Source organism: Cherax quadricarinatus, chromosome 33 (assembly GCF_038502225.1).
Source record: "Cherax quadricarinatus isolate ZL_2023a chromosome 33, ASM3850222v1, whole genome shotgun sequence".
Lineage (NCBI taxonomy): Eukaryota > Metazoa > Arthropoda > Malacostraca > Decapoda > Parastacidae > Cherax > Cherax quadricarinatus.
Window position 1 is genome coordinate 29,459,163 of NC_091324.1, and position 17,344 is coordinate 29,476,506.

Below are 17,344 nucleotides of genomic sequence, written 5' to 3' on the forward strand. Positions count from 1 at the left end.
GTTACATGTATATATAAGTAATTATGTATGTGTAAGTAAGTATGTATACAATGTGCCTTAATAGCGCGTAAATATACGCAATAATCATAAATATACGTAATAATCGTTTGTTCGCGATTATTACGTAAATACATATATTTATAACGTATATATACACGTGTGCAACAGGTTCAACAATTATCTTTTAAACCAGTTAAATTTCCTATTGTTCTCGACAGATGGCAGCACCAGGACAAAATTGTTACCTCCTCGACAAACATTTCTCAAAGTATAACCCACTTTCCGCTAAAAACCAGAAGCTGGCGAATTGATTTATTCACTTAAAACAGCTCGATAAAATCAGAAAAGCCGTCGGCTTCTTAGCGGAAGTTAGTAAAGTGGTGAGTTTATTATTGAGGGAGGTAAATATTGCAAATTATTTCTAATGATATTTGTAGGTGGGTTTATGTTTATATGTGGGCTGTATTCAAGATTATTGCAGAAGTGACCAGGAGGAGGAGGAACCTCGGATCAAACTACAGTCTCGAGAAGAACAAGGAACAAGATCACAGCTTTCTATACCATCATGTCGAAGTATTTTAGGGGTGGCTTTTCAAACAACAGTATCCCAGAGAGGTAAAGGTTTATACTGTTTTACAGTGGTTTAATGATTAATATTTAGTGTCGAGATGTTAGAGTCGACCAGATGTTCGTTGGTCCACGTGTTTCTTTATCTATTTAATAATAAATAATTATTTCTACATGCTACGTCATTCACTTAATATACCCTCATGGAAATGAATCATTTATTGACCTTTTTTTTTGGTTATAATGGTGGGTAATTTACGTATTTATTACTGCTTTATTATTTTTAGAGGTCCTTGATAATGTAAGAAATCACGAAAGCGCTTGGAAGTTCACTTATTTTTTTCACTGGTTGTTTTGCATATTGTGATATCACCTGTTTACTGTGATTTTATTGCATCATGTGTTATTATGTATAATAATTGTACTTAGGTGTATCTGTACCTAAATAAAGTTACACGAGTTAGGTAACATTATTGGTCCACCCAATGGAAATAAGTCAATTTGACTATTTTGGTTTATTCTGGGTAATCTACATATATACTGCTATGTATGATAATTTATGTAACTATTTGTGTACCTGAATAAAATTACTTAATAACTACTGGATAATTAAGCTGCTTTATGAGAATGATCAGTTTTGTAAACTTTGATATTAATTCATATACTTTAGTTTTTGATTGTCATTTTTTTGAGTTTTTTTTTTTAATCTATAACGTTTCTGATGGTAATTACACATGTTCAAATACTAATCATTTAGTATACTGATTTTTGAACAGGATGGATGTTAGGGTCATTTGGTTTAGTTAGGACAATATTCCAGGTTTTGATCAGTTTTTGAAGCCCAGGGTTTGGATGAGAGTTTTTCAGATCTTTTTTCTGGCCCCATTTATTTAATTAAGCCTGTTAATATAATATATAATTTTTATGCTTCCTTATTAGAGTGGTAAGTATTGGTGTATAGCTTTTAGTCTGTTCTTTTGTTATTAATCTTGATCTGCGTTGTTTTTTATAGTTACCATATTTTACAATGTTGAAGACTATTTTTTTCCTCAAATAAGTCAAAAATTTACCCAGATCTTGGAGGCCGAAGGTTACATTGCTAATGGGCCTTAACCTAAGCCTACAGAAGCATTTTGATACTAGACAGTAATCTAATCTCCTGTATATGACCCAGTAATGAATCACGTAAGCTATTTTGCATAAAAAAGAATAATTAACGAAAAATAATTATGAAAACTCGTTGGCACTTAGCACCAGTAGGCTACTTTTCCTGTTTACTATTAAACCTCGTGGTAATATTTTTTACTCTCAAATGATCCTGATGAAACATTTTATATTCGCTCAGCAGCACTAACATGCTATGGTGGTGTGTGTTTTTCATTGTTTTAGACACCGCCCTGTTATTGGTAGGAATGCTCTACTGTTCATCTGATAACATTTTTAACACTGCCCATATTTTGGCATCTGTTAAAAGAGACTCGAACACCACTAGCAACAAGCTGATAGTTACTGAAATATTAAATAATAAAATCGGTAAACTTAAAAACATAAATGTGAAATATTTTTAAAACGCTTGGAAAAAGCCATCTCAAATCAATATGCAGTCTTAGCTATAGACACGTCCACTGGCATGCATTGAGACTGAGTAGAAAGAGAATACGGCCAGTCGGCTGCATCAGTGGTAAACCACCTCAGAACACACCTTCAGCTTGTGTGATTTTATATGTTGAAGTCTCAGGCAGGTATTAGGTACAGGAAGGTTTGCCAGGATGGGTCCTTGCCTGGGTCTTCTCCATGCAGTGACCCGGCAGAAGTAATACTAGGTGATGTTTAAGTGCTGCTTTAATTATTAGGTTATTTTTAGGTTGTCACTGAAGGTGGAAATATTAGTACAACTTATCCTGTGATCTGAAACGGGTATACGAAGTCAGCTTACAACTTGCTGTGTAAAAGTGGTGTAATGCCATATTTTACTTTAATTTACAATGATTTTGTTTTTCACCAAATTAAATAATTTCTAATCAACTCAATGATGCAATATACTTTTTAATAATTTGTGTAGGCCTGGGGTAGGCTGCTCATAAAGTGACCAGTTACATCATGGGCCATCATCCTTAGTGGGGGAAGAAAGAGTAGTAAAGTTACCAGGAAGCTCATGAGATAAGACATGTGCAACACTTGAGTAGCATGCTGTTGAATTGTTTCACCCATATAGCAGGCTGCCTCAGTCGAATACAGGTGAATATAAAATGAGATGGTAGAAGTAATGTCGAGGTAATCAGTCTTTCAGACTTGAAAGGGGGTGTTAAATCTCTCCTCCCAGGCTGAGGAGCTGGTCACTTCAAAATTACTCATATTTTAAAGTGTCTCCTGTGTTATATTCACCTGTATTCAACTGCAGGCACCTGCTCTGCAACCAAAAGGTTTCAGCAATGAAGATGACTGTCATGCATATGTCTTATTCATGAACCTGTTCGTAGTGTGTACCATCAGTAATGAGATGTCTGTAAGGATATCACTGATCTCATGTTCCCAGGTCAGAGGTCAGTCGTGAGAAATATATGATGTTTTCTGACAACTGAAGAGTTCACCCATACATGTACTGTACTTAAATAACATTATCTACAGATACTAGGCCTAAACTAACCTAACCAGATGCAAACTTAAATTATGTTGTTGGCTGAGCTTTGGTTGTTTTAATAAAGTGACTGAACCAACCTTCTAATACATATTGGTGATTTTTAAATTAGGCAACTTCACTGGATACTGTCTATAAAGAGTTTGTGGAGTTTCGTTTTTTTTTAGTTCAGGGGATTTCTGATTGCCTTTTCCAGACTACCTTGCATTAAACTTTGAAATCAAAATACTGTTCGAAAAGTGAGAATTTTTTTTTAATATGTAGCACAGCCTTTCCTCACTTAGCGTCGTACTCGTTTACTGACGACTCAGATGTACCTAAATTATGTATATTAGAGCTGATTTCCTCTGTTCTGTTTATTACAGTATACTACTGTATAAACACTTAAAAATATATTAAAAATGTTATAAATGGTGCAGAGGTGACACTAAAACAATATCAAAGATGGCCAACACAAACCCACTACCATTGTAGTATGCTCCTTGCTTAGCGATGAATTCGTTTACCGATGTGGTCTTAGGGACAGAACTCGGTTGTTTAGTGAGGAGAGGCTGTTTATTCATTTTATGCAACTAAAATTATGTATACCTGTCAAAATTGGCATTGCAGGTGAAGGTGCAGAAAGGAATAAGAGTAATGTTTTATTAATAGAGTACTACAGCATAAGTAAGCAATGTGGATATGTGATCTTTTCACATGTACAACTTATTTGAGGCTCTCTAATCAGTGATTTTATAATGTACACATTTGTTTTATACTGACTACTCGTGACTTACATAAGAGACTGTTTCCTACATTCTACTTGTGATTTCAGAATGAAATGTGGTAATGTATGCAGGAAGATTTGTATTAGCTATTTTTGTAACTTATAAGGATTCTCAGAAAATTACCTGAGGATGTTGAAGATTAGAGCACATATTGAAATTGGATACACAGCAGAGACCTCAATATAAATGCTGTATACAGTACTTTTGAGGAATTTTAACAAACAAACAACTTTATTTCTTTGTGAAGTTTAGATGTTAAAATAGTTAAAGAAAGTCACTAGTATAGATGTTTATTTCAGGCAGACATCCTGTCCTTACAGATTACTTAAGATTAGACATAGATTATTGAGATGTAAAATTTAATTATGCAATTTTATTAAAAGAGAGGTAGCAGAAATACTACAATTAGTACAATTTACAATGGAGAGATAGCAAAATATTATAATTAGCATAATTTGCAGCAGTACAATTTTAAGTGTGTATTAATACTTAAAATTTTACTACAGCCTCTCCTCACTTAATGATGTACAGTGGTCCCTCAATAATCGTCCGGCCTGAAAGTCGTCCATTTCGGAAATAGTCCTGTTTTTTCGTCTAAATATTGGCTCGCAAATGGTCCGTTGACTTGCTAATCGTCCTTCGTCCGGGACGGGTACTCATGCTCTGAGCCGCCTGGGCCTGCCTTCCCAGCAAGTGTGCCATTGTTTACCAGTGAGTGACGGTCCCCTCGCATGCTCCTACGAAATATTTCATAATATTCCATTGATTTTAGTGCTTGCAAGTGCTAAATAAGCTACCATGGCTCCAAAGAAAGCTTCTAGTGCCAGCCCTTTGGTAAAGAATGTGAGAAACACATAATTTATGAAAAAGTTTGTAGAAAAATACAAAGATGGTGGTGGTAGAGTGGAAGCAGTTGTGATAGTGGTTGATGAACATAAGAACATAAAGGAGGATCACTGCAGCAGGCCTGTTGACCCATGCTCGGCAGGTCCTTTACAATTCATCCCACTAACGAAACATTTTCCCAACCCAGTCCTCAATGCTACCCAAGAAATAAGCTCTGATAACTCTATCCATTCATTTGGGACTTGCAAATGAGTGGATAGAGTTATCAGAGCTTACTTCTTGGGTAGCATTGAGGACTGGGTTGGGACCTGGTATATCACTCTTAAAATAAATTTTTCATGCCCCTCTGAAAATTCTATCCAAACAGACTCTGTATGTGTTACTTCAGACTTAATACCCGTTTTTATGCAACAGTTCAAGCGATCTCGGACATACAATGCCACCCCACCCCCCCTTACCGATACTTCTATCTACTTGGAACAATTTAAAACCTTGAATGTGACATTCCGCAGGCATGTCCCGACTTTTTGAATTAAACCACATCTCGGTTATGGCAAATACATCAATGTTACCTGCACTAGCAACTAGTCTCAACTCGTCCATCTTATTCCTAGCACTACGACTATTTGTGTAATATATATTTAAGGACCCTCCTTTCTCTTTAACCTTCCTGCTACTTTCTGTTATTCCACTAAACCTATTAATGTCCTTGTCAATTAGTGCCACTGGCTTTCCAATATCCACCTCATTTTGCCTATTACTAGTTTTCCTAGTATGTACACATATTACTACACTGGGACTTCACTGTTTTCCCGCCAAAACCCATACCACTAACTATTCCTAGTTTAACCCTTTGAGGGTCTGTCCCGTTGATCTACGGCTTTACGTTCAGGGTCCAAACCGTAGATCTACGTCATGAGCTCAGCTCACTCTGATAAACTGTGAGTGGTACATTTGGGCCTAGATATGAGAGAATACATCTATGTGGTATGTGTGCACCACATAAAACAGATCCTGCAGCACGCTGTGTATAATGAGAGAAAAAAAATGAAATCCTGATTTTTCGATTAAAACAGCGACTTTGCAGTGTTTTTTCATATGTTTTTTGTAGTTCTATTTGTGATTTCTTGGTCTCATTTGATAGAATGGAAGATATATTACAGAAATAGAGATGATTTTGATTGGTTTTAGCACTGGAAATGGCTTGAAACTGAGTTCAAAGTAGCAGAAATGTTAAATTTTTGCCGATATTCAAGAGTAAACAAACGACCTCACACGTCTAATACACGCCAGCTGGTGGGTCTAATATGCATTCACAAATATGGTGATGATATTTATACAATTATTACAGTATTGCATAAGAGTAAATCTCCTATTTTTTGGTGTGAATAAAAATTCATTATGTGAATAAAAAATCAAAATGGAATTTATTTGTAAAGCCTCAAAACGTAACTAATGAACAGAGGAAATGTTAGTTTAATTCCAGGAATGCCTACATTGTTTATTCTGGACCCTATTTTGAAATTGGAATATTTTGAGCTTTGTGTTAAATTGGCCAAATTAACAATTTCCGATCACTTTAATTTGTAGTTGAAACAGTTGACTTGGCGATTTCTTGTGCTCAATAGATAGAATAGAAGTAATACTAGTGAAATAGCTAAGAATTTGGTTGACTGGAATAATGTAATTAGCCTAAAATGGGAGTCAAAGTCGGCAAAATCGCCGATTCGTAAATATCGCTGACACATCAAAATTCGCGAGAGCATAATTTCGTCAGTTTTCCATCAAATTTCGTACTTTTTGTTTTATTACCTTCACAAAAAGATTCTCTACCGTTTCATAAGAAAAAATAACAAATTTTTTTTTTGAAAATTCTTGGACACTGGGGCACCACTTCAGATTTGAGCCTTGGACCCTGAAGGGGTTAAAAACCTAACAGCTCCCTCCACTGCGTTGGTCAGTGCTCCCACCCCAGACCTAGATAAGTGAACCCCATCCCTGGCATACATGTCATTTCTGCCATAGAAGAGATCCCAGTTGTCAATGAATGTTACCGCATTTTCCTTACAGTATTTGTCCAACCAGCAATTGACTCCAATTGCTCTGGACAACCATTCATTTCCAACTCCTCTCCTTGGCAAAATACCACATATGACAGGGTTCCCACCCTTCCTCCTAATTATCTCTTATTGCTGACCTATACCTGCTAATCAGGTCCTCACTCCTAAGTCTGCCAACATCGTTGCCACCAGCACTGAGACAGATAATAGGATTGCTCCCATTACCTCTCATGATGTCATCCAGACGGCTAACAATATCGTTCATCCCAGCCCCAGGAAAACACACTCTCTGCCTCCTACTCCTATCCTTCAAGCAGAATGCCCTATCCATGTACTTAATCTGGCTATCCCCAACAACAATGTTTTTACCTTCCTTGGCGACGTCTGTCGTGATGTTCCTAGTAGTCGACAACACCTCTCTTGACATACGTAATGACTTATTTTATTCATTCTAGAGTATATTCCGTGTTTCTATGTTATTAATATTGTTTTTATGTCATTATTAGCTGAATTGTGATAGATAAATAAGCCATAGAGTTGATATTAGTGTCATATTCCCCAACAATAAACTTGCCATCCCTCCCTCACACAAACAAATAGCCAATAAGAACATAACAATGGAAGAACACTGCAGGTTTACTGGCCCATACAAGGCAGGTCCTTATCAAAATGACCTCTACCCAAAGCTACCCAAGAATTTACTCCCGTACCCAATGACACAAATCAAACTCAGCTCCTCCAACTCTTATATTTGTCCAATCTCTTCTAAAAGCTACCCAAGGTCCTGGCCTCGATCACCCTACTGGTAAGTGTGATGTTAAATAAGATCTTAAAAAAGTAGGAACACTGGAACAGGCCTGCTGGCCCATACTAGGCCAGTCTTTCACAAATCCAACCCACTAACAGAACAAATGCTACCCAAGCAATAAACTCAGGTGCAAATCTGACTCAAATCCAACCCCTCTTACTCATGTATTTATCCAACCTAAATTTGAAACTACCTAATGTTTTAGCTTCGATCACCCTACTAGGCAGACCGTTCCACTCAGCTACCCCTATGGAGGGGGATTCCCCTTCCAAATAACCTCTCTTCCCTCTCTCCTCCTCCCTGTCTTCCATTCATCAACAACAGCCTTCAATAAAGGTAACTGTCATGTTGAATGTTCATTCTTTTGTGCATGTAAATCTATCTTTTAGGTAAAAAAAAATTGTTGTTGATACTTCTGGGTGTCTGGAACGAATTAATTGGATTTACATTATTTCTTATGGGGAAAATTGATTCGAAAATCGTCCATTTCGATAATAGTCCCACTTCCAGGAATGGATTATGAACGATTATTGAGGGACCACTGTAGCTCCGTTCTTAAGACCATGACTCCTGAAATCATAATGACACGATTGCAAACAAACCATACCACGGGCGGGGGATAGAACCCGCGATCAGAGACCACGTTCATAAACGAATTTGTCGCTAGGTGAGGAGCATACTGTGATGGTAGTGGATTTGTGTCAACCATCTTTGATGTTGTAATGTCACCTTTGCACTATTTATAACATTTCTTGTATATTTTTAAATGTTTATACAGCAGTGTACGTACTGTATATTGTAATAAACAGAATAGAAGAAATCAGTTCTTAATATACAGGTCTCCCTCAACATTCACGAGTGTTAGGGGATCAAGAGCCTCGCGAATGTTGAAAAAACGTGAATGTTTGGTGCCCCAATATATTGTAGGGAAATATAATACAATACTGCTTCCTTAACTTGTTGAACCATGAACAATCGTAAAATACATGAAAACGTCGTAAATTGTACTAAATACATACGTTATGCCTTAACAACATGTATATTATTAAATACCACTGCCTCCACCACTGCAAGTCCCTACTACCCTCCCTCTGACCCCCCACAACTGGCAGCCAGCCCTCCCACCACTGTGTGGTGAGTGTTTTGTTTGTTCATTATTTGCTATTAAACTACAGTATAAATAATGTCAACCCATTTATGACTACATATTGGAATGGCTATTCGGACAGGTATTAGAAGGTGACATCATGTGTTTACTCTTGAACATAGCAAAGAATCAAACATTTCTGCTACTGCTAATAATAATAATAATAATAATAATAATAATAATAATAATAAATATGATAGAATTGAAGAAGGAAATTGTACAAAAATACGAGGGCTGAAGCAGTGGTGGAGGAAGTGGTTGATGCAGCGTCAGTGTGGCTTTGTTTATGCTGGAGTGAGTATTAGTCTCCGTGCTCTTCCAAACATTTCACAATAATTCACTGTATTTGGTGCTTGTAGATTGAGTGTGACTGGAGTGGTTGAGGCAGTGGGTGAGGCAGTGGTATTTACTAACATATATGTTATAAATAATAATAGTACATGTTAATATTAATAACATTTATAATAATAATAATAATAAATGTTATTCATAATGTACTATTATTTTTTATAACATATATGTTAGTAAATATCACTGCCTCTACCACTCTCACCCACTGCCTCTACCACTGCCTCAACTGCTGCCTCACCCACTGCCTCACCCACTGCCTCACCCACTGCCTCACCCACTGCCTCTACCACTGCCTCACCCACTGCCTCTACCACTGCCTCTACCACTGCCTCTACCACTGCCTCTACCACTGCCTCTACCACTGCCTCAACTGCTGCCTCACCCACTGCCTCTATAACTGCCTCAACCACTCCAGTCACACTCAATCTACAAGCACCAAATACAATGAATTATTGTGAAATGTTTGGAAGAGCACGAAGACTAATACTCGCTCCAGCATAAAGAAAGCCACACTGACGATGCGTCAACCACTTCCTCCACCACTGCTTCAGCCCTCGTATTTTTGTATAATTTCCTTCTTCAATTCTATCGTATTTATTATTATTATTATTATTATTATATTATTATTATTATTATATTATTATTATTATTATTATTATTATTATTATTATTATTATTATTATTATTAGCAGTAGTAGAAATGTTTGATTCTTTGCTGTGTTCAAGAGTAAACACATGATGTCACCTTCCAATACCTGTCCGAATAGCCATTCCAATATGCAGTCATAAATGGGTTTACATTATTTATACTACTGTAGTTTAATAGCAAATAATGAACAAGCAAAACACTCACCACACAGTGGTGGGAGGGCTGGCTGCCAGTTGCAGGGGTCGGAGGGAAGGTAGTAAGAACTCGTGGCGGTAAACTTAAATATGATTTGGCAGCTGGGAATTTGGCGGTTGGGAATTCGCGAATGTGTGAAGCCCGCGAAAGTTGAAAACGCGAATGTTGAGGGAGACCTGTACATTATTAAGGTATGCATACTGGCCAGAGCCCGTTGTAAATCCAAGTCATCGTAAATGAGTATGTCACTAAGTGAGGAAAGGTTGTATTGTAGTCATTTTAGTGTGTATTAATACTTGAAATTGATTTAGTGATCTTAAGCTAATTGGTATTTATTAATGAACACCCCCATCCCTTTATTAGTCTGTTAAATCAGTGATTCACTGTATTGTACCACAGTTTGACTTGCCTTACAGTCTGGTTATTGTTGCTTATTGACATGGAATTATAGTATAGGAAGAGGGTTGACGTGACCCTACTGGGCTGAGGTTGATGGCTGTTATTCTTGCATTGATGTGTATGCAGGGTTGTCGGTAGTTGATGGTTGTACTGGGGGTATTGAAGCATTCTGTATGTCTCTGGTCTGCATAAAGCAGATCAGACATAGCAGACCATAACAATAAGACAGCTCTGACTAAATGGGCTGACCAGTGTTCTGGACATTGTCAGGTCATTCTTTTTTTTTGTTTTGTTTAGGCCTCGCACAATTTAAAAATTTTAGTTTTTTACAGTAAATTATGTAGAGTCCAAAAAGTAAAACACTAACTTATTTACATTGGGGCACCTATGTAGTTTCATAGTTATATTTTTATATAGGCATGTTCTGTATACTGTATATGTATAGTCTGCATGCTGTCTTTTCATTATATATTAATGCAGTATTTTAAATCCAAACATGGTTTAATATTTGGACTAAGAGCCATCCTGTTTTTTTTTTTTTTTTGTACCCATTGGGAATTCAGCATTTTAGATTTTTTTTTGTAATTAGAGCATTTGGTGCAGACAGAGCATAAATTTGGTTGAAATATTCTTTTGGTGTTAATAATGATAAGGAAGGTTTATTAGGCAAATTCCTGAATAGTCACAAAACTTTAAAAAAAAAAAAAAAAAAAAAAAAAAGTTTGGTGCAGACAGAGCATAAATTTGGTTGAAATATTCTTTTGGTGTTAATAATGATAAGGAAAGTTTATTAGGCAAATTCCTGAATAGTCACAAAACTTTAAAAAAAAAAAAAAAAAAAAAAAAAAAAAGTGGGCAGTTTGCTAAAAGAATGGTGCATCACAGGCACTGAAGGTAGGTAATCATGTATTCCTTTTGTTTATGCAAAATTTTAATTTGGTCACATTCTTGCTGTTATACAATGGAGCTTTTGAAATGTAAATCTTATTTTAATATCTTGCAGATGGGAGAGTTACAAAAGCATGGGCCGACAGATACCAGGGACGAGGTTCATTGCATTTAAGGTTCCACTTCGTGAGGTAAATATTCTGATTTAGTTTCCATTTTTGCTTTACAGTGATGTCAGTATTTACAAAGTGGAGGTAATTTACAATTTTTTTTATGGAGTTTGTATGCTTATACGCATATATGCTGTACATGTACCACCCCTCAAGGGAAGTTACTTGATACTGATGAGGGGGCTCTATATTTAGAGTATTGAATCTGTGCTCCAATTCCCTGAATTAAGCCTGAATGCCTTCTATATTTCCCTCCCCACAGGCACTGTATAATCTCTATGGGTTTAGCACTTCCCAATGATGATGATAATAATGCACATGTATCGTGTACAGTGATACCTCTCGTATCCGAACTATATGGGCCGAGACCGATTCGGAAACAGAGTTTTCGGATACGTGAGGGAGAAAAAAATGCGCATCTATACCGTCATATCGCCATTGGCGATGGCGTTGTAGGTTTAAAACAAGTCCAATGTTGTCAGGCAGTGAGACCAGACACTCTGGGCTCGAATAACAGCCTCCCGGATTTCATGGACCACAGGACAATAACTTTTCAAATGGGCTGTGGACAGTGGATGCTCCAAATACCCCAAAAGTGTTTCGACACCTGCCCTTGCTGCTGAAGTTTTTGGTCTTGGAGGCATTGGGTTGTTGTCGTCACTTTCGGAGTGTTCCGGGTGCACCACTGATTCTGCAATCTCTGCATCCGTCAGAGATTGCACACCAGAGTCGTCTTGGTCACACACTAGCCTGTCTTGCACTTCGTCTTCTGTAGTTTTTCTCCATCCTCGAGTAACTGGCGATGGGAATCTTTTGCCTCGAATCCATCGAAATCAATAACTGGATCAATCCCATGAAGGAGCCGATTCCAACCATTGGCAAGGGGTGATGGCGGGACATCATTCCAGGTGATCAGGTTGCATTTTTAAGATTGTCTAGGGTCGAGGCTCCCACATCTCGGCCTTTTTCGTCAATTTCCACCATTATGTCCTCCAAGAATCTTTGGCAATAGTATAGCCTTTTAACCCTTAAACTGTCCAAATGTAGATCTTCGTTTTTTCAACATTTGAAAGTATGTAAAAAAAGTAGATCTTTTCTTTTTTTTACATTTGAAAAAGTGTAAAAAAAACTTTGATCTACGTTTTTCTTTTGTTATATTTGAAAATATGTAAAAAAAACATAGATCTACTTTTGGAGCACTACGCATGTGAATATAGATCTGCTTGGACAGTTTAAGGATTAATGGCCACAATCACACCCTGATCCATGGGTTGGATGAGTGATGTGGTATTCGGTGGCAAGAACATAACTCTGATATGGCCATGATGAACAACCAGTTCAGACACATGGGAACGTGCAGTAGCATTTTCAAGGAGCAAGAGGGCCTTAACATGATTTCGGCTTATTTTCAGGGTCTTGGTGTGGTAGCGGGTGATCTCAGGCACTGCAGAGTTGAAAAACCAATCCCTGAAAATTCTTGCTGTGAACCAAGCCTTCATAGAGTGGTTGTAATGCATTGACAGGGCATCTATACAACCCTGCAAGCACCTAGGCTGTTTTGCCTTGCCATCTGAATGGCTGTTTGAATGTTTCGGTACTTTTAGAATTTTGCCCTTTCTTGGCCTGTTCGGAAATTGGCGAAGTTTGGATAATGGTAGGCTGGATTTGCGGGGTATCACTGTATATCTGTACATACACCATTCATACATCAATGTTAGTGTGATTGTGTGTGCATGTATTGGGTGTTTTCCATATAGTCAAGACCCCCCAAATTTGCGAGTTTTGTAATTTTCAATTTAAAAAATCTATTTCTTTGTGTAGTATACAGTGTGTAATTTACACGTAGTAAAATATTGTTAATCACAAAGAAAGTTACTAACATGCATGAGGATTTTGGACAGACTATTACTAATGCTTTCACACTACTTAAAACTACACACGCATTATGGAGTGGTAGTAAAATTTATAATAAAATTTATAGTAGAGGGGTTGTAAAAAAAAAATTAGTACAATTGACAACAGTACAATTTTAAGTGTGTATTAATACTTAAATTAATTTGGTATTCTTAAGTTAATTGGGATTTCTAAAGTAGTTTGAAACTGGTTCTATGATTTCAGGCATAGTGTTGGTAGAGTTAAGTTTAGGTGATGAAGTGATTTTTAATTATAGCCTTAAATTGGCTGTCAGACAGGGAACATTTGGCTGGTTTGAGCAATGAATTCCAGTTCTCGGGGCCCTTTATGTGCATTGCATTTTTGCATAGGGTGAAATAGACACAAGGGATGTTGATAAAGAGTTTTGTGCCTTTGTTTTGTGCCTGTGTGTTCTGTTGTAGCTGTCAAAAAGTTTAAGAGGAGGATATATATTGGAGTTTAGTGTTTTATATATACATGTGTATATGTGTGTGTGTGTGTGTGTGTGTGTGTGTGTGTATATATATATATATATATATATATATATATATATATATATATATATATATATTATATATATATATTATCACACTGGCCGATTCCCACCAAGGCAGGGTGGCCCGAAAAAGAAAAACTTTCACCATCATTCACTCCATCACTGTCTTGCCAGAAGGGTGCTTTACACTACAGTTTTTAAACTGCAACATTAACACCCCTCCTTCAGAGTGCAGGCACTGTACTTCCCATCTCCAGGACTCAAGTCCAGCCTGCCGGTTTCCCTGAACCCCTTCATAAATGTTACTTTGCTCACACTCCAACAGCACGTCAAGTATTAAAAACCATTTGTCTCCATTCACTCCTATCAAACACGCTCACGCATGCCTGCTGGAAGTCCAAGCCCCTCTCACACAAAACCTCCTTTACCCCCTCCCTCCAACCTTTCCTAGGCCAACCCCTACCCCGCCTTCCTTCCACTACAGACTGATACACTCTTGAAGTTATTCTGTTTCGTTCCATTCTCTCCACATGTCCGAACCACCTCAACAACCCTTCCTCCGCCCTCTGGACAACAGTTTTGGTAATCCCGCACCTCCTCCTAACTTCCAAACTACGAATTCTCTGCATTATATTCACACCACACATTGCTCTCAGACATGACATCTCCACTGCCTCCAGCCTTCTCCTCGCTGCAACATTCATCACCCATGCTTCACACCCATGTAAGAGCGTTGGTAAAACTATACTCTCATACATTCCCCTCTTTGCCTCCAAGGACAAAGTTCTTTGTCTCCACAGACTCCTAAGTGCACCACTCACCCTTTTCCCCTCATCAATTCTATGATTCACCTCATCTTTCATAGACCCATCCGCTGACATGTCAACTCCCAAATATCTGAATACATTCACCTCCTCCATACTCTCTCCCTCCAATCTGATATCCAATCTTTCATCACCTAATCTTTTTGTTATCCTCATAACCTTACTCTTTCCTGTATTCACTTTCAATTTTCTTCTTTTGCACACCCTACCAAATTCATCCACCAATCTCTCAACTTCTCTTCAGAATCTCCCAAGAGCACAGTATCATCAGCAAAGAGCAACTGTGACAACTCCCACTTTATGTGTGATTCTTTATCTTTTAACTCCACGCCTCTTGCCAAGACCCTCGCATTTACTTCTCTTACAACCCCATCTATAAATATATTAAACAACCACGGTGACATCACACATCCTTGTCTAAGGCCTACTTTTACTGGGAAATAATTTCCCTCTTTCCTACATACTCTAACTTGAGCCTCACTATCCTCGTAAAAACTCTTCACTGCTTTCAGTAACCTACCTCCTACACCATACACCTGCAACATCTGCCACATTGCCCCCCTATCCACCCTGTCATACGCCTTTTCTAAATCCATAAATGCCACAAAGACCTCTTTAGCCTTATCTAAATACTGTTCACTTATATGTTTCACTGTAAACACCTGGTCCACACACCCCCTACCTTTCCTAAAGCCTCCTTGTTCATATGCTATCCTATTCTCCGTCTTACTCTTAATTCTTTCAATAATAACTCTACCATACACTTTGCCAGGTATACTCAACAGACTTATCCCCCTATAATTTTTGCACTCTCTTTTATCCCCTTTGCCTTTATACAAAGGAACTATGCATGCTCTCTGCCAATCCCTAGGTACCTTACCCTCTTCCATACATTTATTACATAATTGCACCAACCACTCCAAAACTATATTCCCACCTGCTTTTAACATTTCTATCTTTATCCCATCAATCCCGGCTGCCTTACCCCCTTTCATTTTACCTACTGCCTCACGAACTTCCCCCACACTCACAACTGGCTCTTCCTCACTCCTACAAGATGTTGTTCCTCCTTGCCCTATACACGAAATCACAGCTTCCCTATCTTCATCAACATTTAACAATTCCTCAAAATATTCCCTCCATCTTCCCAATACCTCTAACTCTCCATTTAATAACTCTCCTCTCCTATTTTTAACTGACAAATCCATTTGTTCTCTAGGCTTTCTTAACTTGTTAATCTCACTCCAAAACTTTTTCTTATTTTCAACAAAATTTGTTGATAACATCTCACCCACTCTCTCATTCGCTCTCTTCTTACATTGCTTCACCACTCTCTTAACCTCTCTCTTTTTCTCCATATACTCTTCCCTCCTTGCATCACTTCTACTTTGTAAAAACTTTTCATATGCTATCTTTTTCTCCCTTACTACTCTCTTCACATTATCATTCCACCAATCGCTCCTCTTCCCTCCTGCACCCACTTTCCTGTAACCACAAACTTCTGCTGAACACTCTAACACTACATTTTTAAACCTACCCCATACCTCTTCGACCCCATTGCCTATGCTCTCATTAGCCCATCTATCCTCCAATAGCTGTTTATATCTTACCCTAACTGCCTCCTCTTTTAGTTTATAAACCTTCACCTCTCTCTTCCCTGATGCTTCTATTCTCCTAGTATCCCATCTACCTTTTACTCTTAGTGTAGCTACAACTAGAAAGTGATCTGATATATCTGTGGCCCCTCTATAAACATGTACATCCTGAAGTCTACTCAACAGTCTTTTATCTACCAATACATAATCCAACAAACTAGTCATTTCGCCCTACATCATATCTTGTATACTTATTTATCCTCTTTTTCTTAAAATATGTATTACCTATAACTAAACCCCTTTCTATACAAAGTTCAATCAAAGGGCTCCCATTATCATTTACACCTGGCACCCCAAACTTACCTACCACACCCTCTCTAAAAGTTTCTCCTACTTTAGCATTCAGGTCCCCTACCACAATTACTCCCTCACTTGGTTCAAAGGTTCCTATACATTCACTTAACATCTCCCAAAATCTCTCTCTCTCCTCTGCATTCCTCTCTTCTCCAGGTGCATACACGCTTATTATGACCCACTTCTCGCATCCAACCTTTACTTTATTTTTATTTTTTTTTATTATCACACTGGCCGATTCCCACCAAGGCAGGGTGGCCCGAAAAAGAAAAACTTTCACCATCATTCACTCCATCACTGTCTTGCCAGAAGGGTGCTTTACACTACAGTTTTTAAACTGCAACATTAACACCCCTCCTTCAGAGTGCAGGCACTGTACTTCCCATCTCCAGGACTCAAGTCCGGCCTGCCGGTTTCCCTGAATCCCTTCATAAATGTTACTTTGCTCACACTCCAACAGCACGTCAAGTATTAAAAACCATTTGTCTCCATTCACTCCTATCAAACACGCTCACGCGTCTTGCATTTACACATTCATATTCACTTTTCTCCTTCCATAACTGATCATTCAACATTACTGCTACCCCTTCCTTTGCTCTAACTCTCTCAGATACTCCAGATTTAATCCCATTTATTTCCCCCCACCGAAACTCCCCTACCCCCTTCAGCTTTGTTT

General features: G+C 37.9%; 1 protein-coding gene across 2 annotated transcripts in view; it reads left to right on the forward strand.

Moving 5' to 3' along the window:
- Nucleotides 1-248: 248 nt before the first annotated feature.
- The window catches only part of LOC128693948 (RNA/RNP complex-1-interacting phosphatase), a 285,964-nt gene continuing 268,868 nt past the window's right edge, over nucleotides 249-17,344 (forward strand). The window contains exons 1-2 of one of the 2 annotated variants that reach the window (XM_070091000.1): nucleotides 249-380; nucleotides 11,431-11,506. In XM_070091000.1, coding sequence (XP_069947101.1) covers nucleotides 11,450-11,506 — 57 coding nt within the window. In that variant the 5' untranslated portion in view covers nucleotides 249-380; nucleotides 11,431-11,449. Of the gene's footprint in view, nucleotides 381-439; nucleotides 616-11,430; nucleotides 11,507-17,344 lie in introns of those variants that run through there. The other variant, XM_070090999.1, reaches the window with a different exon arrangement.